This window comes from Lepidochelys kempii, chromosome 17 (assembly GCF_965140265.1).
Source record: "Lepidochelys kempii isolate rLepKem1 chromosome 17, rLepKem1.hap2, whole genome shotgun sequence".
In the NCBI taxonomy this organism is placed as follows: Eukaryota; Metazoa; Chordata; order Testudines; family Cheloniidae; genus Lepidochelys; species Lepidochelys kempii.
In genome coordinates this window covers 3,201,876-3,226,821 of record NC_133272.1, presented here as the reverse complement: position 1 = coordinate 3,226,821, position 24,946 = coordinate 3,201,876, and the positions used below count along the sequence as shown (strand labels likewise).

The 24,946-nt window shown below is 44.7% G+C and overlaps 1 protein-coding gene across 8 annotated transcripts in view; it reads right to left on the bottom strand.

Annotated features, from left to right (window-relative positions):
* Nucleotides 1–24,946, bottom strand: part of SPECC1 (sperm antigen with calponin homology and coiled-coil domains 1) — a 171,952-nt gene that overhangs the window by 28,281 nt on the left and 118,725 nt on the right. For 6 of the 8 annotated variants that reach the window (XM_073315156.1, XM_073315159.1, XM_073315158.1 and 3 more), the window contains 4 exons: nt 24,256–24,356; nt 20,072–20,153; nt 14,990–15,143; nt 13,605–13,707 (listed from right to left, as the gene is read on the bottom strand). In XM_073315156.1, the coding sequence (XP_073171257.1) occupies nt 13,605–13,707; nt 14,990–15,143; nt 20,072–20,153; nt 24,256–24,356 (440 nt within the window). Of the gene's footprint in view, nt 1–13,604; nt 13,708–14,989; nt 15,144–17,715; nt 18,303–19,327; nt 19,507–20,071; nt 20,154–24,255; nt 24,357–24,946 lie in introns of those variants that run through there. The other 2 variants (XR_012155359.1, XM_073315162.1) reach the window with 2 other exon arrangements.

Below are 24,946 nucleotides of genomic sequence, written 5' to 3'. Positions count from 1 at the left end.
GGATCCCTTAAACCCCTGCATGGGGAGGAAAAGGCTGTGTGGAGCCACCCCACATATGTGACACTTTTGCTGCTGGAGTCAGAGAAGCAGAAAAAGAATCATAGAATATCAGGGTTGGAAGGGACCTCAGGAGGTCATCTAGTCCAACCCCCTGCTCAAAGCAGGACCAATCCCCATCTAAATCATCCCAGCCAGGGCTTTGTCTAGCCTGACCTTAAAAACTTCTAAGGAAGGAGATTCCACCACCTCCCTAGGTAACGCATTCCAGTGCTTCACCACCCTCCTAGTGAAAAAGTTTTTCCTAATATCCAACCTAAACCTCCCCCACTGCAACTTGAGACCATTACTCCTCGTTCCGTCATCTGCTACCACTGAGAACAGTCTAGAGCCATCCTCTTTGGAACCCCCCTTCAGGTAGTTGAAAGCAGCTATCAAATCTCTCCCCTCATTCTTCTCTTCCGCAGACTAAACAATCCCAGTTCTCTCAGCCTCTCCTCATAAGTCATGTGTTTCAGTCCCCTAATAATTTTTGTTGCCCTCCGCTGGACTCTTTCCAATTTTTCCACATTCTTCTTGTAGTGTGGGGCTCAAAACTGGACACAGTACTCCAGATGAGGCCTCACCAATGTCAAATAGAGGGGAACAATCACGTCCCTTGATCTGCTGGCAGTGCCCCTACGTATACATCCCAAAATGCCATTGGCCTTCTTGGCAACAAGGGCATACTGTTGACTCATATCCAGCTTCTCGTCCACTGTAACCCCTAGGTCCTTTTCTGCAGAACTGCTGCCGAGCCATTCGGTCCCTAGTCTGTAGCAGTGCATGGGATTCTTCCGTCCTAAGTGCAGGACTCTGCACTTGTCCTTGTTGAACCTCGTCAGATTTCTTTTGGCCCAATCCTCTAATTTGTCTAGAGCCCTCTGTATCCTATCCCTACCCTCCAGTGTATCTACCTCTCCTCCCAGTTTAGTGTCATCTGCAAACTTGCTGAGGGTGCAATCCACGCCATCCTCCAGATCATTTATGAAGATATTGAACAAAACCGGCCTGAGGACTGACCCTTGGGGCACTCCACTTGATACCGGCTGCCAACTAGCCATGGATTCATTGATCACTACCTGTTGAGCCCGACAATATAGCCAGCTTTCTATCCACCTTATAGTCCATTCATCCAGCCCATACTTCTTTAACTTGCTGGCAAGAATACTGTGGGAGACCGTGTCAAAAGCTTTGCTAAAGTCACGGAACAACACGTCCACTGCTTTCCCCTCATCCACAGATCCAGTTATCTCGTCACTGAGATTTCATTCACTCCTCAGGCAGCAATGTCACAAAGCAGTGTCTCCAAACAGACTTTATACCTGTATGATGATTTAGGTTAAAAACATCATGCCCTAAGTGAAATAGTTATCACAGCGCCTAGTGGGGATAGCTTTAAGTGAAATAGTTATCACAGCGCCTAGTGGGGATAGCTTATAGCTTATCCCCCTTCTCATATGGGAATAGCTTTACGGGTATAAAGCACCTCTATAAGGAGGGGTGTACAGCTTTAACTATACTGGGATGGTCAAAGTGGTATAACTTTGTAGACAAGCCCTTAAAACAGCAGCTTTTTAAAATCAGCAGACTGGGAAGAGACAACTGGGCTAGCACACCCTAGTCTCAGGTTGCCACATCCAGGTTATGGCAGGAGAGAGCAGCTCTCACTTCTTCCCAGCCTAGGGACTTAGCTTGAGCCCTTCGTATAGGAAATGGATTCACATTTGAGATTTAAATGTACTTGGTTTTGGTTCCGCGATTTCCTTCAGCCAGTTCACATTAGCTAGAAGTTGTTTTGCTGGTGAGCTTTAGCACACAGAATCATGGTGCTCCGGGAATCTAGACCTTTCCGAAGTGCTTGTAAACAATCTGCAATAACAGATGGGATTTACCTCCTCTTATCTCTGTAAAGGGCACATTTCCAAAGGTGGCCTGTAAACTTGCACATCCACTTCTTTGTGTTACTGCCAGACTACAGAATGCCTCTGCTTAACTAGCTCTAATGATTAATTATATATTTAGTTAGGGGATTTGGTAACAGCTTCTCTGATAGAGAGAGGTCAACACAATTCAGAGGTTTATCAAAAGGACTTCATGCCCCTTATTGACATAAAAAGATAGAAGTAAAAAAGAAAAGAATCAATACATCATTCAAAAGCAATCCGAGCGCATCTGGGAAGTCAGAATGCAATAGGCTCTGTGGTTCTGTCTTCATCCAGGACAGAACACAGCTTTGCAGGGATTTCGCTGGCCACCAAAGACAGTTCTCAAGACTGTACAACTAAGGTTTGTTACATTAGTGCTGGAGAAAGGTGTTGGATTGGTTGCTCAGGTGAGCAAAGTCCTATACTAGGCACAAAACGGGAACAGGATGCTCAGTGTGCCTCAGCCCTGATTTGGAGGGTTGATTCAGTCTCTCCTTGGCCTCTTTAATGAGACTGCCAACTTGGGTGCTAGCTAACATCATTCATGATGGTGGGGTTTTGACGCAGGCAGCTGTTCACTAGAATACGGTCAGAGACAAGACATGGACAAAGTAATACATGCAAAGCGCTTAGTTGGACTAGAGAAAGGTTTAGATCATTGTCTGACTAAAAAGAAAAGCAGCTGTTACACTTCTCATGATAAAGCTTTACAAAGGGATGACAGCTCTCCTGCTTCAGGACATAAACCACTAACTTCCTGGAGCTAGGAAGAAACTTCCATCATCATGGGCACGTTAGTATAGAACTGACAATTATGGTGTGGGGGGAGAGGAGGTTGGACCTTTCTGTACAGCATATGGAGCTGGCTGGCCACTGTCAGAATACTGGACTAGATGGACCATATATACATGATCCTATCTTACAATTCCTTGGTTCTAATAGGCCACTAACTCATTTAATATACTATAGGCCAGCACTTTTGATCACTACTGCCTAGGACTGGATTTGAATTGGGAACCAAAGGGTAAAAGGCTCCATATACCACGGACAAGCCACTGAGTCAATCAGTCCTCCATTGCAATACTTCCTTGACAAACAGCAAATACTGGCAAAGGCACAGGCTCTGTTTATCTCCCCAAGCTTTTGCATCCTTATTGCACGGACATTGCATCTTATGATCCTGAACCGCTGACTTCTTGCATGTTCTGAAACACGGGCTTTGAGGCTGCTGGTGGGCAGAGCACTGAACAGATGCACTTAATGCTTTGGAAAGGAAACTGAAATGTAATCTACTTCAAATTTCTGTCTCTCACTCTAAGATGGAGTAGCCCCGGGAAGACTGTAGGGTTTATTTAGACAGTTTGCTGAGATATTGTGCATGGAAGGCACTATTATAAATAAGCATTGTACAGTAGATTATCATTGAATGACTCAGTGTTGGAGACCTCTTCACACCGGCACTTACTGGAACTGAAGGTGAGTTCAACCCAAACAGAAAGAAAGACATTTCCATCCAGAATAAGGGCTGGTATCATGTTTCTAGAAGAAACATGTTTTCGAAGGGTAAAGGGTTCATCTCCAGCATGCATCAGGCAAATATCATTCTGGGTGTATTAACCGGAGACAGGAGGTCATTGCTCTGCTCTGTTCAGCTCTGATGAGGCCTCAGCTGGAATACTGTGTTCAGTATTGGCGCCACACTAAGCAAGACATGGATGGATTGGAGAGAATCCAGAGGAAAGCAACAAAATTATAAAAAGGTTCAGAAAACATGATTGTTGAGGAAAGACTTAAAAACTGGGTATGTTCAGTCTTCAGGAAAAAAAGGGGGGGGGGAACTTGATAACAGTCTTCAAATATGTTAAGGACTGTTATAGAGAAGATGGTGATCAATTGTTCCCCTTATCCACAGAAGGTAGGACAAATAATAGCTGGCTTACAGGAGATTTATCTTAGATATTAGGATAAACTTTCTAACTATAAGGATAGTTAAGCACTGGAATAGGTTACCAATACAGGTTGTAGAATCCTCATCACTGGAAGCTTTTAAGAACAGGTTAGACAAATACTTTTCAGGATGGTCTAGGCTTACCTGGTCCTACCTCAGCGGGATAGACTAGACTGCCTCTTGCAGTCCCTTATAGCCCTACATTTCTATCACTCTATGTTCCATATACCCCAAACCCCTTCCCAAGTCACATCTCTAAGATTATTTCTGTCTCAAGCAAAGGCAGCCTAAAGAGACAATCTCCAGAACTTTGAGACAAAATTGCTAAGAACTAGAGTGAGCCGCTGGCTTTTCATGCTTGGCTAATTTAGAATAAACAAGTGGAAGACAATACAACTCTCTGAGACTGTTGTTCCATAAACAGCTCCTACAAACTCCGAACTGTACTTTCTGAAACATGCATAATGTTTCCGGGACTCTTATTACCTACTTCATGATCAAATGACTCTGTAAACCAAGGGAAGGGAAGCCAACCATTCTGGTATAGCTTTGCTCAGAACTGTAAGAATATTTTATAAGGAAAGAGATCCAAGGGTTGTCCAGCCATACTGAAGAGCACAATGAAAAATACTTTGTAGTTTCTGTGTGCTGCTGAGAGCCTTCAAGATGGTATTGAGTCTGACTGGAGAAGCGGTGCTCATTCGTGCATTTATTCATGCATTCACTCATTCATTCATGCATCCGATGAAGTGAGCTGTAGCTCACGAAAGCTTATGCTCAAATAAATTGGTTAGTCTCTAAGGTGCCACAAGTCCTCCTTTTCTTGGTGCTCATTCTGAAGCCAATAAATGAATACCTAGGATCCCTATGTAGTCCCTCAAACTGATGCCACTACTGCTGGGAATGACTTGGCTTCCGGTGAAAATGCCCTCTGCCACTAACCATGACCACATGGATTGAGATTTCCATGGTCAGGGAGCAGACATAATGCAACAGCCTGGAGGTGCTGACAGGGAACTTATATCGGACCAAGATTTTAAAATGTTCAGAGTTTATAGCTCTAATTGCTATCTCACCTGTGCCTGTTGCAGGATGCCCTGGTTCCCAACCAGTGGCCCTCTATACAGGAAGGAATCTCAAGAGATTTGCAAAGATGAGGCCATAATAAAGATATTGGCTCTTCAAGAAGAGCTCTTATGGAACCCATTACAAGTTTGTTGGAAAGAGTCCAGAGCTACTGTCCTATTACTCTGGGGATAATGGGTTCAGCTTCGTAAAACTCTCTTCATGCTGATTCCCCTCCCCCCACAAAAAATAAACTGCTTAGTGGCTGGAAACAAGAATGGGAAAACCAAGCAGTTCTTTTAAGCAATCGGTATTCACTAACTTGATACCATTTTCATTGTTACTAAACAGAGTGCTCATCCTACCTGACTGGTGAAACTAACATACCCATACTCGGGAGGACGTGTGTGGCAGAAGCAATAGAGTGATAGCACCATTTTAATGACCCAGGGATAAGTGCCTCTTGATGTCCTATGTTCTCATAATACAACTCTGGCTGGTAATAGGTTTAATCTGGAGAGATTTGGCCCCTTGACAGATGGTCTCCACAGAGAGTAAACAGAACTGGAGCACTTAAATACCACCACAGCCACTAATGATAGGATTATGGAGCGTGATAATGCAACAAAAAGGACTCTCAGCAGCTGCAGGGAGTGAAGACTCAGGGGAACAGAACCTATTACTCCATAACTAGAAGGGGGCACCCAAGTTTCAACTTCCTGATGTTGCTATGATGCATATTTTTTTTTAAACAGATGAAAAAGACCAGAACAACAGAAAAACCTGTTTTGACAGAAATAGTTTCCTCTGAGCCATCATTTACAGTCTAAAGGATTTGTGGTAATTGGATTTTAGAGCCACGTAGGCAGTTATCAGATCTGGTCATCTTGTCACTACCTCACATTGCAGATCATGTCGTCAACAAGCTGGGAGAGCTGGTGGGACATTCGAGGTGTGCGTGCACGTGCAGAGTGAGAGGGCATGGGTTCTCGCATGGGTTCATGTAAGAGAAATGACAGGTTTAAAAGGGTGTGTGCACCTGAAACGGACATGAATTTAAAAACTATATTTCAGCTGCAGAAGGCTGCCTTGACAAAACCTCCTGACCCTATCCCATCCACTTTTCATCACACAAGCTTTAGTTCCACATAATTCTGTTTTGTTGTTGAAATTAAACACATCACACACACACACACAAAACAACCCAGCAACAGAGGAATAACTGTTTGAAACTGTTGCCCCAAATGTCAAACACCACCCAGAACAAGGAACTCAGAAAGAGATTCCTCTATAGAATGACCTAGGCAGGGCAAGGACTTGTTATGCCCTATCAGTCAGGTCGAGGCACGATTGCTTCCTATTGGGCATTTATTCAGTTTCATCCAGCCTAGTTTTAAGTGTCCCTAGCAAGGACACATCCACTCCATGTGAGAGATTATTCCACAGCATAATAGATCACATTGTCAGGTATTTTTTTCTGGTTATTAAACCTTATTTCCCCCTTTATTTCATTTTATCGCTCCTAATTACATGCCTCTAAATAATTTCTCTTCTTCTTTAGTGTTTACCATCTTTAACTATCAGACCACTGCTTAAATACCAAAGTGATATCTACTTTAGAAATACCATAGACAGATCAGAGACAGATAGCTAAGCAATAAGCATAAAAAACAAAGCTATAAACTCTTGCAGTCCTTCCTTATAAATCATACCTTCCACTCCACTAATCATTTTTGTTACTCTTCTCTCAACTTCCTCCAGGGTCTCTCTCCCCATGTGTATTGACTTTTCCTCTTGTGGATGATGCTAGAGATCAAAGTAAGGGGAATGTTTCTCACTGATCAACACAGGGGAGAGGGGCAGGAGTAGGGTGTACATTTCCACTAATAGTAGAAGGGGTGTTACCCCCGCCGGATTAAAACATTCTAAAAAGGTTTAGGAATAAAAGGAGGTTTTATTCACACATCCCTGGGACTCATCCCCAGTCACTCTCCTAGCCAATCGATCCAGCTTTCACTGGGGGATCTGGGGCATGAGTGGTAGCTGCTACTGGTCTACACCATGAGTATCAGCTCAAATAGTTTGATCAAATCTAATCTCCCTGTAATTTAAACAGGAAGGAGTTCCCTCCCCCAAGCTAAGTAACTCAAATCAGGAATTGTCCAACAGACACGGAATTTAAGAGGCAGCAAGCTCAGCTATTGAAAATGGAGCGGGGCAGTCAGGTGGGAGGTCTCCTATTCTGTAGTTCCAATTAGGAGTCAGCTGACTGATGGGGTTTGAGTTGGGCTGCATTCAGTCCTTCTTGATGGAGGTTAGGGCCTGGAATCCTGGGCCTCATAGCAGGGGAAACCCGGTGGGAAGTCACCATGACCAAGTACATTGGGGTTTGCTCATGTTTATCTGTGACTGGTGATGTGAACTGAGGCACAGGCACCATATGAAGGGAAGACACAAAGTGGCCATGCATATTAACATGGTTAGGCACAAAAGCCTTCTTCATTGTGTCATTCCCCGCTGAGGGCAGCAGCTGAGTCAGGAGGGAGGATGGCATTCTCCAACTCATTCCAGTTCTTCATACTTGGGACTCATAAAGACTCCATATGGAGCTTAATATCAGCAAGGCCATGGGAGGCCAGGACTCATGGGGAAGCAAAGTTGGGCTGCATTCAGTCCTTCTTGATGGAGGTTAGGGCCTGGAATCCTGGGCCTCATGGCAGGGGAAACACGAGGGGAAAGTTCAAGAAGTCTCAGAGAATGCACTGTACAGGGAAATTGGGAGTGAGACTGATGAAGACAGCCAAAAGAAACTGTCTCTAAGTAGGGCAGTGGGGGGAAGGAGAGCACGAAGTGAGGAAAGGAGCAAAATCCATACAATAAACCAATCTGCTCCTCTCCCATCTGTTCATTCCCCTTTAAGACCTTGCTCTGAAAACTTACCCTGTAGGTGATAAACCCCACTGGTAGCCCCCCAATCAGAGCCCCTCCTGGTTCTCTTGGAGCATATATACAGGCAGTGTGACTGCCTTTTCTAAAAACTACCTGAGGCAAATCACTTTGCTTCAGCAAAGACAGTAACAGGAGGAGGGTCATGGAGACAACAAGAGCTTCACCAGAGCACAGGCCAAAAAGGTCATACAGCTCCCTTTGAAACTTTTGTGCAGCCAGGTGAGTAGTGGGATCACTCCAGTAGCTGTAAATAAACCCAAGGCTTTCACTGTCCTCTGAACCATGAACATTTTTCCTCCAGAGACTAATTCCAAAAGGAACAACAACATGTAGACCCAGACTGCCCTGCATGCCTCATGTGTGGCCTGCTATCCAACAACATATTTTAACCCCACTTCTTGGGTTCAGGGTAAAAAAACAGGACTTTTCCTTTTGTTTTCTTGTTGCATGGGAGTTCTTGGCTTTCTTGGTACTGGGCTGGTACCTGTAGAGTCTGAGCTGATCCATACACTGGCAAAGGCATATTAGTGCCACTAAAAGCACCAGCATTAGTCCGACGTAGGAGTAACAAGATGACATTAAGGAAAAGAAAATACTGGCTGACAATCTGGGAAAGCTTTTAGCAGCGAGCTTCAATTTGGGAAGTGTCACAAACAGTGCTGAATGATACCCGAAAGAGTATCGGCAGCTACTGCCGTGTTTTGGACTCTTCAGCAGCCTCTGTGGGGAAGCTGTGACATCACGTCTACACCAATTGTGTAGTATGGAAGTGAAACGTGGGCATTGAGGAAGGCTGAAGGGCACCAGATTGACATTTTTGATTCTCGTAGTCTTCATCAGCTGCTCCATAATAAGCGACAAGACAACGTCAGGAATTGAACAATCACCTCCATCAGCGCTGGTTCAGTTTCAGCAACTTTCTTGATAAGGACATATCATTAGAATGGAAGACCATCAAATGACTGTCGATCACATGGGCATCAAAAGCTTTGGTGGCATGACAACATTGTTAGTGATTAACATAGACTGAATATACAACCGGACCCCTACCTTAAGCACTTTCCTAGAGATCGATCAAGTGCTTGATTTGCAATGATGAAGATAATGATGGGGTAAACGAGTTCCAACAAATTGGGAAGAGTCTCTCAAGAGAAATTGTGAAAGCCCATTTAATGGGACATTTAAAGATTGGACAACACTATAGGGAACAATCCTGCATTGGCTGAGAGGGATGGGCTTGTTGACCTAACAGGTCTTTTCCAACCCCAGCTTCTACTTCATATAGCATTTGCAAAGGACTGGATGGAAAAGTCAAACTTTGAGACCTAGAGATTTTCAGAAGGCCAGAGGGCAATGGAGTACAGCTCTATTTACAGTCCTGCACAGAACATACAGCTTTATGAGAAGGCAGCATGGCATATTGGATTGAGGCGAGGACCAGAAACTTGGAAGACCTGAATTCTAATCCTGGCTCTACCACTCTGGACACACATCCTTAGGCCAATCACTCAGTCCTTCTGCTTCAGTTTGGCCCTATGCAAAATGAGAGCAGTAATAACATATCTATTTCACAAGGAGAATGGGCGAATGTTTAACATAAGTAGCTAATGGGAAGATGAATCAGTTAATGTAAGTAGCCTGGTGAATGAGCCAGCACTACCAGACAACAACAAAACTGTCTCCAAATCAATTTGTTTCAAAGGGAAAAGCTACTGTCTTTCTTCTTCTAAGGTGCTGGCTCCAGCAGCTAAAGTTTCATAAAGGAGCTAGTTGTGGAGAGAAAAAAAATTGTTTATTTAAAAATACGTGTTTTGTTGTTTATGAAAGTTTTGCTCCAGGGCATGGATTATTTGGCAATAAATCCTTTTGTCTTCTATCCTAAGTAACAAACAATATTATTCTTATGAAAGAAAAATGTCAACATTACAGAGTAGAGTATCTCACACACACAGTATACAGACAACAATTCGCCTTGTTCTAAATGCCTACTACAGCCCAAAAGTTCAGCTAGAAGCACAGCCAAAGCCCTGGTTTGTCTCTGTCAAACACAAACCACAGCTACCCAAGAGCTCTTGCTTGGGATGAAGCTTTGTCATCACGCCCCACTTCTGAAACGTTAAGAGCAATGATACAATAGCAATAGGTCAGAACCAGCTGCTAAACTTTAATGCCTTCACTGCATAATTCTCAAATATTGGAACCAAATGCTGGTAATGACACAGAAAGCATGGAGGTAAACATGGCATTCTCTGCTCAGCCAGTCAATTCCTTGGGCTTGCTCTCACTTGCACAGAAGTGACAAGTCTATCCTAATTTTCTTTCAGTACAAGCATTAGCTTGGGTTTTACACACAACTCCAAGTGTCACATAAGACGAGATATGTTGCAACATATGATGAAGTTCCCTAGTTTATGGAAGGTAATATCCCACCTAAACCCGGGTATTCCATGCTAGAATTTCTTTCTGTAATGGCAGAGACAAAGAATGTGATAAGGAATTAGAATGTGCCACAATTTATACAGTGATTACAAAATGACAGTGGGTAGAATAGTTTAGCAGGGTACGTCTACACTGCACGCTCCTTACGGTGGCATGTAGGGTACCTAAGCTGCATGCCCCCCAACACAGTTATAAATAGCTGTGTAGATGGTGAGGCACTGCTTAGGCAAGAAGGGTAAAGACAGGCTTGAATCCTGTGGGTGCGTACCCTACACGGGGCTCTAAATACCCAAGTAGTGCCTCCCTTGTCTACATAACTATTTTTAGCAATGCAGCATTCTGCTGCCTCTCCACTGCCGGAGCCTTTCCCTGCCATGGGGAAAGTCTCTGGCATTGGGGAGGCAGCAGGGAAAAGCTCCAGCAGCTCCCTGCCACAGTGAAAGGCTCCGGCAGAGAGAGAGGCAGCAGAGAAAGGCTCCAGAAGCTCCCCCTGCTGCCAGAGCCTTTCCCTGATGCGTCCCCCAACCAGAGCCTTTCGCTGATGTGTGTAGCTACACACTGCAGTGTGGATGCAGCTTGCTTTTCACTGTGGCATGTAGTTACACATATCCTACACATCACCTCCAGTAGTATGCAGTGTAGACGTAACCACAGGTTCACAGATTTCAAGGCCAGAAGAGACCACTGTGATAATCTAGTCTGATCCCCTGTACAAAACAGGCCAGAAAACTTACCCAAAATTACTCCTAGAGCAGATCTTTAAGAAAAAAAAACAGCTGATCTTGATTTAAAAATGGCCAGTGATGGAGAAATTGTTCCAATGGTTAGTTACCTTCAGTATTAAAAACTGATGTCTTGTTTCTAGTCTGAATTTGGCTAGCTTCAGCTTCCACGCACTGGATCATGTTATACCTTTGCCTGATAGACTGAAGCCCATTATCAAATATTTATTCCTCATGTAGGTACTTATTGACTGTGATCAAATCGCTTCTTAATCTTCTCTTTGTTAAGGTAAGCAGATTTAGTTCCTTGAATCTCTCACTATAAGGCACAGCTTCCAATGCTTTATAATCATTCTTATGGCTCTTCTCTGAACACTCTCCAATTTTTGACATCAGAACTGGAGAAGGTATTCCAGGAGCTATTGTATCAGTGCCAAATACAGAGGTAAAATAACCCCTCTACTCCTACTTGAGATTCCCTTGTTTATGCATCCCAGGATCGCATTAGCCCTTTTGGGCACAGTGTCAAACGGGGAGCTCATGTTCCCACCACAACCCCCACATCTTTGTCAGAGTCACTGCTTCCCAGGATAGAGTACTCCAACCTGTAAAGTATGGCCTACATTCTTTGTTCCTAGATGAATATATTTACGTTTAGCTGTATTAAAATGCATATTGCTTACCTGTGCCCAGCTTACCAAGCAATCCAAATCACTCTCTATCAGTGACTTGTCCTCTTTGTTATTTAACACTCCCTCAATTTTTGTGTCATCTGTAAACTTTATCAGTGATGATTTTATATTTTCTTCCAGGTCATTGATAAAATGTTAAATAGCATAGGGTCAAGAACTAATTCCTGAGGGCCCCACTAGAAGCACACCCACTTGCTGATGATTCTCTGTTTACAATTACATTTTGAGACCTATCAGTTAACCAGATTTTAATCTATTTAATGTGTGCCATGCTAATTTTATTTCATTCTAGTTTTTAATCAAAATGTTGTTCAATATCAAGTCAACCACCTTGCCAAAGTCCAAGTAAATCATATCAACACTGTTACCTTTATCAACCAATTTTAGAATCTCATCAAAAACAGATATCAAGTTAGTTTGACACGAACTATTTTCTATAAACCCATGTTGATTGGCATTAATTATATTATCCTCCTTTAATTCTTTATTAATCAAGTCCTGTATCAGCTTCTTTATTATCTTGCCTGGAATTGATGTCCGATAGACAAGCCTAAATTACCCAGGTCATCTCATTTACCTTTTTAAATAGTCCTAAACTACATGGAATTCAGGGTAATTTAAAACATCTTACATTTCTATAACACCTTTCATCCCAAAGTGCTTCATAGGCGACACACACAGACAATGACCTGCAGCCACCCAATAAATGAAGGGCAGCAGCCAACCTGAGCACAGCATACTGCACAGAATAGGAAGAGGGGAAATTCTGGGTAAGACAGGAGGGCAAATCCCTACTTCTGTATCACAACATTGCCATGGTATCCAGCCAGATCAGACAGGCCTTCAGCTTGTAAGGTCTCATCAGAAAGAGCCTCGCATTACCAGTACAAACAGCATTTGCAAGATGATTCATGGACATGGAACATTTCAACAATAAGGTGATGGCTCTAGACCAGTGTGAATATACCCGGGAACCTGCATGGACAGAACCTTGGCCATCCAATCGAAGCTTTCTGTTCACATGGTCTTTATAGAAGACGTTTTAGAAACGCAGAGTTGGCAGCTACCTGGACAATCGCTGCAGAAGCTGTGTTTCATTCCAAATAAGCTCTCCGCTGCTGTACAGTTAGTACTACACTGCACTCTACACAACACTCAAGGGAAAGACAGCAGTCCTTTGGGATTCATTCCATTATCAGCCTTTTATCCAGCTCCCTCAAAAACACGTAAGTATCAGGATCAAAGCTTTCAAGTCCATTCTCTCTACATTTGTTTGAGCCAATAACAGGACTGTTGGGCATAAAGCCAATTATAATATGACATAGCAACAATTCCTCCAGTGCTACTGAGCTTTTGCTGACCAGTCAAGAGGAAAATTACTAGGGCCATCAGGGAAACAGCAGGACCCTCTTGATCAAGGCCACCCCGGCCAATGTCTTTTTGGTTTCACAGAACGGTCATAAGAAGTGGCATCTTCTGAGAGCTCAGAGAGGAAATCCAAGGAAAAGACATTAAGATGGCATTTGAGACATATGCCCTCAGCTTAAAGCTGCAGCTCACATACCCTCTACTGCTGACCTTCAGTGACATTTGGATGAAGCAAATACTTCAGCATATGATGGGAAGTAAACCGAGTCACTTAACCCAAAGGTAACTTTGGGTACTTGAGGGTTAGAGAGAGCTTTCGATAAGAAGGTGGATGGAAAACACCCAGTGAGAGGAGACAACAGAGAAAAATCTGCAGATTGCAATACACACATTTCCTTGAAATGACAGCTGCTTACAGCACAAGCCAATGAAAAATAAAACGCATGTGTCTTCTTACCAGGTAACCTTCAGTCTTCTTCTGACACCACTTCAGCAGTGCATTCCTCTTGGAACCACCATACTCTCGGGCCAGGGCTGCTAATGGGTCCTTTCTCTCCACGCTAATTGGGGGAGGAGAAGGAAGTAAATTTGATTTAACCAGCTCCTCTCTTTCACTTTTGACATTACATGCACATAATAAACCAGGGTAGCACAATACATTCTCAGTGGGAGAATGCAAACAACTTATATGGAATATCTTTTCAGGCAGCTGTAATATGTGTTTAGCTCTGAGACACAAATTAGTTTGGGATCACTGGATACAAATGGAAACAAAGCCTATGATAAAAATGTATTTGGGAAGCACTCAGTAAAACATATCTAAAGGAATGCATATCTTTGATCTACTTTTTCTACAGCTGCAATCATCATCCTTCACTCCCTTTTCACCTCCCTCTTCAGACATCAAAAGGCAAATTTTCAATAAACCTCTATCAATGCACCTCTAAAACTGGGGCTTTAGCGTAAACCATGGATAGAAGTTACCTAATTATTCTGGAGCAGCAAGCTCATTCCCAACTAGGGTGACCAGACAGCAAATGTGAAAAATCGGAACAGGGAGGTGGGGGGGTAATATGAGCCTATATAAGAAAACAACCCAAAAACTGGAACTGTCCCTACAAAATCAGGTTTCAGAGTAGCAGCCAAGTTAGTCTGTATTCGCAAAAAGAAAAGGAGGACTTGTGGCACCTTAGAGACTAACACATTTATTTGAGCATAAGCTTTCGTGAGCTACAGCTCACTTCATCGGATGCATTCAGTGGACAAAAATGGGGACATCTGGTCACGCTATTCCCAACTGGAGAATACCACTGCAGAATAAAAGTCTTAATTAAAATGGGAAAATCTGCAGGCATTTTTCTGCACTGGTGCTAGCTACCGTGGAAACTGTACTACCGACAAGACAAAGGCACAGAGCAGGGTCAAAACACCTGCACTTGTCTGCCCTAAAAGCTTCCACTATTAATAGCACTTGCAGAAAAATGTATGCATTTTTCCAGTGCACATGTACAATATGGGCCAGAATTAATACTTTGGTTTCCTCTCATATCTCAAACTCTCTCATTAGATTTTATTTATAGCTACAACCAAAGCTGCACCACAACAATAGTGCCTGACCACTGACTGGTGCTTGTACCAATACTGGTATATAACGGTGAGTGCCCCTGGGGACTCCTGTTCCTTAACAATGAACATCACTGCTAGTCCTCAGTTTGTCATCCCTACCCACTTCCTGTATGGGAGCTCCACAGAGACTGGGAACCACTGAATTAAACAGCCATCAGTTTGCCAACTAAAATGGTGGCTCAGGCCAGTGGATTGCATTTTTCACTGAGTTGGTACCTGAGTTTGCTGGGGGGTCTCAGGCTGCTTGGGCTGGAGGTCAGCATCCTGCTGCTGAAGGCCATTGAGGGGGGTTTGCTCAGAGACTCCAGGGAAGGGCTCTTGCGGAGGTAATGGTCTGGTTTCAGGTCCTCACTCCTCCCTTTTAGAAGGTCTGTGGGAACAGAAAAAGCCATCAGTCTCTGGGCCTGAGGAATCTGATTAATCACTGCCCTACCAAGCAGCACACAACAATATGTAGCTTGTTGCTTTGATTCTAAACAAACATACTCCGTTGTTCATTAAACGGACATGGGGTTAGGAAACCTTGAACAGACTAGAGGTGACTGTAACAAGCAAGGACTTTGATGATTTCAACAGTACACGCTGCTTAGCTTCCTGTGATTGATAGTCCCGCTGGGGAGCGGGGGCCTCAGGTGAATGAAGGGAAATACCAAAATCTACCATCTTAAAGGTTCAAAAGTTGATCCCTAGACATGGTCACTAGACGACTGAAGGGACCAGCTCACTGTCAGACTCTTTTTGTTAACCTGCCATTAACAGGACTGGAAATGAGACAAGCCTTTCGCCTCTAGGCTGCTGGTTCAAATCCAGCCCAGGGTGGCAGCAACACCCACTAGTAACTACCCAATGGCTGGCATCATGCCTGAAATGAATTTGGCAAGTTACTTGCAGACAAGTGTCCATATCACAAAGGCTAACATCACATCACAGCAGAGAGCACTAATGCAACTCCATGGTGACAGTCTCTGCAGAGAGGCAAACGCTTAAATGGGGCACAAAGACTGACTCCTCTCTCTCTAGACATCAAGCATGAGGCACGTTGTACTGGGGAGCAGTACAGGGAAAGCTTACACAATGGCTGCTGTACTGTACCTCTTCTGTGTACAAAGTGAGACTAACTTACCAGCACTAAATTCACAGAGAGCTTAAATCTAGCTTTAGAGATGGATGATCTGGGTTCAGCATAACTGCTTTCCCTGTCTCTTGTCCCTTCTACCCATATTTATTAATAAATTAACAACTGTACAGTGTCCACTCATTCTCCCCTCAACTTCAGACTAACTGAAACCAATTCCCCAGGCCCACTGGGTGCCCCAAGAGGCAGAAACAAGACCTCATTTGTTGCGCTGCATTGTACTTCTGGAATTTCCACCTCCTGAGGATGGAACTTCCAGAAACAGAACCACAGCCAGTCAGGTATTCCAATGCCCCCAAGTCATTGGTCAAAGGACAGCTTGCAAGGGGGGAGGAGGGGTTTCAGGTGCTGGGTCAGTAGGGGGCAGCCTATCAGTTGGGGTTGTAGAGATTCAGAGGGAAAGACTTTACATTTTCTCATTGAAAATGGGAAATAATGATGCAAGTCATTAATCCTTGCTCTGCGGAGGTCTTGAAACTCCTATTACTCTATCAAAGCTCATTAGCAAAGCTAGACAAACAGCATGGAGTCCAGAGCCTAATCTTTTGTTGTTACAGTAAACAGTTCCCCTGATAAATATCTGCCAGGGCAGGAGTGAGGTGGATCGTTACTGGCGATTTACACTTGCGGTCTCCCACTTTGCAACCAAAGTATTTATCTCCTCAATTAAGGTAATGGGTCTTTTACACAGAAGAAAGCTATAAGCCTCTCCAATAAGGAACTGTGTACATGGGGCAATTGACTGGCATAGCTTTACCGTAACAGCAAAGCAAACTTTATTCTGGGATAGAGCGTTCACACAGGGAGTCAGTTGGTCATAGCTATAGCAGAATAGCTTCTTCCATGATAGTTGATCAGTTTGTGTGGACAAGCCCTGTGCCTTGCTGGGAGAAGATCAACAGAAATAGGAGTCAGAGGGAACGGAGTATTTGAAGTACAGCACCAAGAACACCGAGCTTTTGAAGAAGGGGCCAACATTCACTCCAGCCACCCGCATTACCACATGTCCATTTCCTCCACCACTACTCTCTCTGATTTCTCTCTACTATGTCCCACTCTGCATGGTTGGGGAGTCACTCAAGTGGTTGAGTATTGCCCAGTCTCACCCTGAGAATTACTTTTGTGATCTTTCAGTCTCATCTTAAAATGTTCCTTTCCTCTTTGGGTTCTACTTGACTCATTCTCAAGTGCTCTGCGATACAGTGGCTAGAGAATGCTGAGTTGCATCAGCAGAGTGGCCAGGATCTGAGAACTAACAGGCAATACAAACACTAATGTTTAAATGAGGTCATAGGAAAGAAAGCCACACTGAGAGTTAAAGCTGAGGCTCACCCTGTTGTGCCTAAGCATGGCAAAACCTCAGCTCAGCTCAAACCTTTTCCTGGCACAACAAGCAATACGAGCGTTGCCAAAGCGTATAAAAGACGGGCCCCTTGGGTGTACATCAGTGGTGGCTGTAGTACAGTGTGCATCATCACCTCAGCACGACAGGCCAAGTCACTGACAGTGTAACCTTGGCAAGAGTTCACACTGAAGTTGCCGAGAGACCCCTCTCATCCACACCGAGCTGAGTGTTTTTAGAAGCAGCATTTCAGCATGCACTAGCTGTGCCTGAAATCCTCTGACCTATACTGAGCAAGCTCCCAGCAGATTCCTCTTCTCATGACACTGCAGCCTGGAGGTGTTACCTTTGTTGTTTGAAGGCAACACATTACATAAAGCTGCTGTTGCGTCTTTGGTCAGGTTCCCATCATGAATTCCATGTGTTCTCTCCTTCTGCCCGTCCAGCTCCTGCTGTATTCTCATGACAGCTCAGCTCTCATTTGATGCCACTGGCTTGGAGATGGCTCAGAGAGTAAATCATCTGTCCTGCAGGGTGCCAGCAGTCACCTTCCCCCAGGGCTTTCTGGCTTTGAGGAGGGAAGCAATGGCTTTTGGGTGCTTTGGGAGTGGTCAGCTGTCAACTGCCCCACTCAAGAAATTTCAGCTCAAATGGACATTTTAAAGGAGCAACCACCAGTTTATAAAATACAGTGGCTAGCTATGGAAGGGGAATGCATTTACTTTCAAGGACTGGTGTTTAGTTTTAGTATAACTGGCTGAGGTTAAAGTGAACTTCTGTAATGATGAGCAGCAGGTAAACCCCCCAGGCAAGACATTTTCTAGAAAATGAAACACAGTTGATGTAACTTTAAGGAAAAATCGGTTCCTTCCATTGGTATCGTATCTTCTGCCCTCTAGTCCACTGCATGGCAGGAGAAACCAGCAGGAAGAACAGAGCTCTGAAGTTAACTTGTGCTGCCATATTCCTTGTAACCAGGCTTGTTGTTCAGCTACAGTATTTGTACATCTTTGAATTGTGAATGTGGAATCTTAACTGGGTATTTGAAGAGTCTGAAAATGAAGACAGGGCTCTAGTTTCTCTCTGTGGGTAGGTCTACACAACAACTAGACACCTGTGGCTGGCCTGTGGCAGCCGACTCAGGCTTGTGGGTCTCAGGCTGTGGAGCTGATTCATCACTGGGCAGCTAAGTTCCCTCTAAACTGTGCAGCCACACAGTAGCCTATTAAGAGCCACACAGGCGCTCAGGGTTGCTGCGGGGAAAGATTCCTCTCCCCCAGCCCTGGACCCAAACCAGCCCCAGCACGCCCTGCTGCAGCCCCTGGCCCAGACCTGGACCTGCTGTGACCGTGAGAGAGGCACCCCTCCCCTGGCCCCAACCCAGCCTGGACCTGCTGCGGCCGGAGGAGACGTGCCCCTCCCCTGACCCCAACCCAGCCCTGGACCTGCCATGGTCGGGGGAGAGGCGCCCCTCCCCCAGCCCCAGCCTGGACCTGCTGTGGCTGGGGTAGAGGCATCTATCCCGCAGCCCCAGCCCTGGAGCTGCTGCGGGGAGAGGGAGCTGGGGAGAGTTCCCTCTCCCCGCTGCAGCCTGCACCTGAAACCCCTCATCCCCGGCCCCACCCCAGAGCCTGCACCCTCACCCCACCCACCCACCCCAGCCCTCTGCCCCAGCCCTGAGCTCCCTCCCACACTCTGAAGCCCTTGGCCCCACCCCCGCCCCGCCACATGAATTTTGTTGTGTGCACCAATATGGAGGTGATATATGGAGGTGATGTATGACACATCACTTCCATATTGGTGCACATAACAAAATTAATTCTGCACCTGGATGGGAAAAATTAGATGGAACATGGCTGTGCAGACTTCTGGGCTCAGGCTGGAGCCAGAGCTGTTGGACCCTGTGACGTGGCAGGGCTCCAGAGCTCAGACTCCAAGTCCACACAGCAATGAAACAGCCCTGCAGCCCGAGCCCCATAAGCCCAAGTCGGCTGGCACGGGCCAGCTGCAGGTATCTAGTTGCTGTGTAGACACACTCCTAGAGCTAACTGAGTACTATTGCAGAAAATCAGCTTACCAGTGAAAGGGCAGAAATCAGGTTTCCACTCCTCAAAGAACATTTCAGTATCACAGCGATGTTGGACTAGATGGTCATAATGGTCCCTTCTATCCTTAAAAATCTATTAATCTATGGCTATTGCTACAGATCCTGCCGCAACACCTCCAGTCAGGAGTAGACAATCAAGACAAGGGGCTCTAGTGAAGGAATCAAAAGTAAATACTGGTGGAAAAGAATATTAAGTGACAGGAGAACAAAAACAAGAGCACGAAATAACAATTGCATCTCCTGAGAACTGTGGAAATTGATTCTGTTTAGAGCCCAGATGTGATTGCTCTTTAAATAGCTGCATCTGGATCTGAAACCTATTTTTAAACAAACAAACCAACCAACCTCCAAAGGGCATGCTCTGGATTTCTCCCAAATCCGTACATGCTTCACAAAATGCAATTATCTCCAGTTTCACTGGCTGGATTATGAAGGTGCCAGAGATGTTTTGGGGTGAAGAGGGCAGGTTTGTGTTGGCATGACATACCATTTTCCCCCATAGGCTATAATCCACATGGGAGTGAAACAGCTAAGTGAACTTGATAAGATCTTTCAAATGTTCAGACATTTTGAAGATCTTGTCTATTTCATTTTGTTGCACATACCAAGTGGAAGATAGCCCAGTGGCGTGGGGAAGGACAGAGAAGAGCTGTGCTGATGGAGGGGAGGCAAAAAGGAGCCTCTTATATTCTTTGTGCATTTACTGTGATTTACCTGCAAGGGGAAGGTCTGGAAGGTCTGTGAGTTTGTCGACTCCTTTGCTGAGCAGGTTTGCATTACTGTAAGCAGTATGCCTCTGTGAAACAAGCAAGCATAGACAAATTCATCAGGAAATGTTACCGTTAGATAAATGGCCAATCAAGGAGAGGAAGAGGCCTCACTCACTCACTGTTGAAACAGAGTAGGAGAATGAGAGGTATTCTGCTCTATTCAGCATTTTATACCATGCTCCTCACTGTAGTACCTGAGCACCTTCCAGCAGTGGATTAAGCAATGTGACTAACATCTGTCATGAGTTCTTTGTTCTCTCATCCTCTCCCCAGGAGGAGAAATGTGCCGTGGAGTGTCTTGTTTTGGCAGGGTGTCTTATTTTTTATTTAATATAAATATACCTGTTGCCATGTGTTTATAGTAGAGAAGGCAAGGTCAAAGAAATGTGCCTTGCACTTGGAGTACAAAGTGGTAAGGTCTGGGATGGACCTTGGTTCCTGTGGGAGCTCATTCCACAATCTCAGACTGCCCTGGGAGAAAGTTCTGTCTCCTGGATGATGAGGTGTCTGGAGGATACCTACTTCTACCTGAGCTTGGTGGGTGGTCCTTCAATCATCTGGCCATTCAAAATTAAAGTAAAGTAGAGGATCCAGGGAAATTACTTTTCAGTTAGTGATATATTTGGCTTCCAAACATTTGCAGCCTCTGTGGGTGTGGCTACAAAGCACTTTGGAGCCCACACCCAAGCGAGTCAGGGTCGACAGATTCAGGCTAGCAGGGCTCGCAGTAGCGCTCTAAAAATAGCTGCAGAGATAGTGGTTTGAAGTTGCAGCTCGGGCTCTGAAGCACCCCTCCCTCTCCCTAGGCTTCAGAGGGACCACTGCCTTCACACCACTGTCTCTGCAGCTATTTTTAGAGCACTACCGCGAGTCCTGCTAGCCTGAATCGGTTGACCCTGGCTGGGAGGCTTGCTCTCACAGGCTCCAAAATGCTGTGTCGACAGACCCTTCTTTTCAAAGATTTTTCTTTTGGTAATCAAGTGTCAGAGATAATTTGGTGCTGCAGACCCAAAGTGACAGCATCTGCTGCTCCCAGCCCCTCCTCCTTCACCTCCAACTTGATGAACCAGACACAAAAGGGCTCCTTTTTCACTTGCAGGCCTGCTGCCAGCTTTCAGAACTGCCCACTTAGCTTGGCATTGATAGAAGCTGCCAGAACACCTGTTTAATTCCACTCTTAATTTCCTTTCTTGACTCTGCAAAGGAAACACATTCTCATGCTCACTAAGTACTTTTTCAGGCTTCAGCCAGGCTTCCGATCACAGCTCCAACAGCTCCAATGCTGACAGCCATCCAGACAAGCCTTCTCCTGCCCTCTTTGCTAGGAAGTGGGCCAGGGATTTAGACCCCAATTCCAGAAAGTGCCAAGAACATTCAAATTCCAGTTTAGTCACTGGGAATTGAGGGTGCTCAGCATCTTTCAGCAATGGGCCTTTAGAACTGCCTGCTTTCAGGGTTGGTTTCTAGGGGCACTTAGGCATTTACCATCCTGCATCTTAGCTGCCCTTCTCTCACTTTGTTGCTGTCCTTATTCATAGTAAGACAAAAACTTTAATAGACTTTAGAATCTGAAGGAATGGTCAAATCCTGAAGTCCTTACTCAGTCTTTTAACAGACGCTACAGGTGCTCAGCACCTCTCAGCTCTGGCATGGACAGTTTAGTTCGGACCTTTTCTCACAGATCAAAGACACTGCCACCCTCTGAAAACTTCACTCTTCTAATGGAAGTAGCCAAGATATGTATCGAGATTCAGGGAATTGAAGGGTTGTTGCAGTTCAGAGTCCAGTGAAACTGAGAAACAAAAGACATCTAAAAGACAGCTCAAGAAAAGGAGGACTCTAACTCACCATATGACCCAACTATAGTATCTATCTGGTACACATCTGTCCAGTATGTGTAAATAAATCAGCTCCCTCAGTGGAATCATTGGGAGTTCTCAGAGCTTCTTCATGATGAGTTTAGATTCTCACATCCTTGCTGCTCTCTCTTCTTAGCCCACACAAATACAAAATACAGGCTGAATAACATCTGTTGTTATGCAAAGGTTATCAAACCTCATGCTTCCTGGTGCAAGAAAATCAGTACGGGGTCAGGAAGGAATTCCCATTTTTCTTCCACATGCACAACATTATATAATTGGCCAGACACATAATGGGGAGTGGATTTCACCTTTCTCCGAAGCATTAGGCATAGGTCTCCTGCTAGAGGTTGGATATTGAAAGAGACGGACCTATTTGATGTTGCAGAGCTTACATTCCTGAGTTTCTAGACACATGAATCTCAAGCTAAGACCAACAGAAAGAGAGAGACAGAGACCAATAGATAGACAGAGAGAGGGAAGGGGAGAGGGATTACTTGTATAAATTTAGCCCCCTTTTTTTTTTTTACTGGGTCATGATTCCCAGTAAACATATCCCTGCTGGGTCAACCTAGAAGACCATCTCAGTTTCTTTCTGTTTTTTTACATAATCACCAGCAGGGCCGGATGACATAAAATAAACTCCAATTTCCTGAGAAATGGCTGCAGGCAGAAAGGAGGGAAGAGGATCTATGTCAGTTAGTCAAAGCACTCCAGTATGTGAGACATAGGCCTTGATTTCTTTGTGGCTGTGTTTGCAGGAGACCTGCCAGTATTCAAGCCTGGTGCCTAATTTAACCTTGCATAGTCTGCCGTTTATTCCATCACTGCTACAAGCCTGAACCAAGAACTTTGCCATTACTGTATATAATTGATTCCATTTAACTAATTTTTGCTCTCATATATATTTTCTTTCCTTTTATGAGTAAACCTTTATATTTTAGATTCTAAAGGATTGGCAACAGTGGGTAAGTTCTGATTTATATAATGACCTGGGTCTGGGGCTTGGTCCTTTGGGATCGGGAGAACCTTTTTTTCTTTTACTGGGGTATTGGTTTTCATAATCATTCGTCCCCATAATGAATGGCACTGGTGGTGATACTGGAAAACTGGAGTGTCTAAGGGAATTGCTTGTATGACTTATGGTTAGCCAGTGGGGTAAAACCAAAGTCCTCTCTGTCTGGCTGGTTTGGTTTGCCTTAGAAGTGGAGAAACCCCAGCCTTGGGCTGTAACTGCCCTGCTCTAAGCAATTTGTCCTGAATTGATACTCTCAGAAGTGTCCTGCCAGAGGCAGCATCATTACAAGTAGGTACACAATACCAGGCCTTATCCAATTCTCAGGGGCACATTCCATCTCTTCTTGGGCTGAGCAAAGCTGATGGACTTCAACTGGTTGGTAAAGGTGGGGCTAATAGGCTTGAGGTGGATAATTATTTTATACTTGTTCTGCAGTCACACCTCAGTAAAGAGCCAGTTCTTAAAGTCATCTCTACAAGCACCCACTAGAGGTCTCTAAATGCTTTACATGCTCCCAGGAGAGCTTTCAGGAATATTTCTGTGCCTAGAACAATGACTGGCCAAAGAGGTCCAAAAAGGCAAATGATGCAAGTGCACAGATAGCATATAGTGATAGAGGCTAGTGATAATATGGTAGGCATGCTACCACCAAAATCAGTGAAATGCCACTGTGTCTGCTTTCCCACCATTCCCAGAGGCAGTATTTCTGGTAATGTTACATCACAGCACTGAAAGTTACCAACAGAATGTTAACTGGCTGATGCAGTGACATCAGACGCATCACATTCCAGAAGAGTTGCATTCTGGGAGAAAATCAAAACATAGCAACCATCATCAGCCCTCAATAGCCACAGGCTGATTTGATATCTTGGGGCATACTTCCTCAGGAACATTTACCATCTCTCTTCTCACACTACCCTTCCCTAACACACATGCTAAATACCTTCCTGAGTTTGAGGTTCATCTTAACTCACTTTAAATGATCAAAACCTACTTTCCTGGTCAATGCTGATTAAAGTTCTGAAGTGGATTCCAAAGAGTTCACACCCACCCACTGGGACGTTCAGCCAGGAGATAAAACGGGAGCTCACTTTGATCTCTGTACCCTATTAGAACTCCAGCATTTGATCTTCCACAGAAAATAAGCACATGTATTTCCCCTTTCCCTGGCTACAGCCACATGCATGGTGATGTGCTGAAGCCACGTCATGATGTAGCAAGCCATGCAACCACCCAGCCCAATTCCGGTACCTGCATGGGGGAGACGGCGGCTGCTGGGGCTGTCCTCACCGGAATTCCACTCAGAGGGCTCCTTGGGACCTTGTGAACTGTGATACTCTGCCCAGTGCTCCCTGCAAGGAGGGAAGGAAACATTTATATTTTAGACCAGTCTGAAAGAAGAGGTCATGATGTTCTTTTCCCGATCCTCTCCCACCACTCATGTCTGAACAAGGACCTGATGGCATTCAATCCATTTCTATGTACTTTAGCATCAGTTGGAGAAAACCTTAGAAAAGAGATAACTCGGGGAAGGGAGTATGATAGACGTCTACAAAAATCATGATTGGTGTGGGGAGAGTGAATAGGGAATTGTTATTTCTCCATTCACATAACACAAGAATCAAGTCACCCAATTAAATTAATAGGCAGCTGGTTTAAAACAAACGTAAGAAAGTACTACTTCACACAATGCACAATCAACCAGGGGATGTTGTGAAGGCCAAAAGTGTAACTGCGTTAAAAAAAGAATTAGATAAGTTCATGGAGGATGGTCCGTCAATGGCTATAAGACAAAATGGTCAAGGGCGCTACCGCATGTGCCGGGCGTCCTTAAAACTCCAACTGCCAGAAACTGGGACTGGACAACAGGGGATGAATCACTCAAAATTATCCTGTTCTGTTCATTCCCTCTGAAGCAGCTGGCACTGTTGGAAGACAGGAT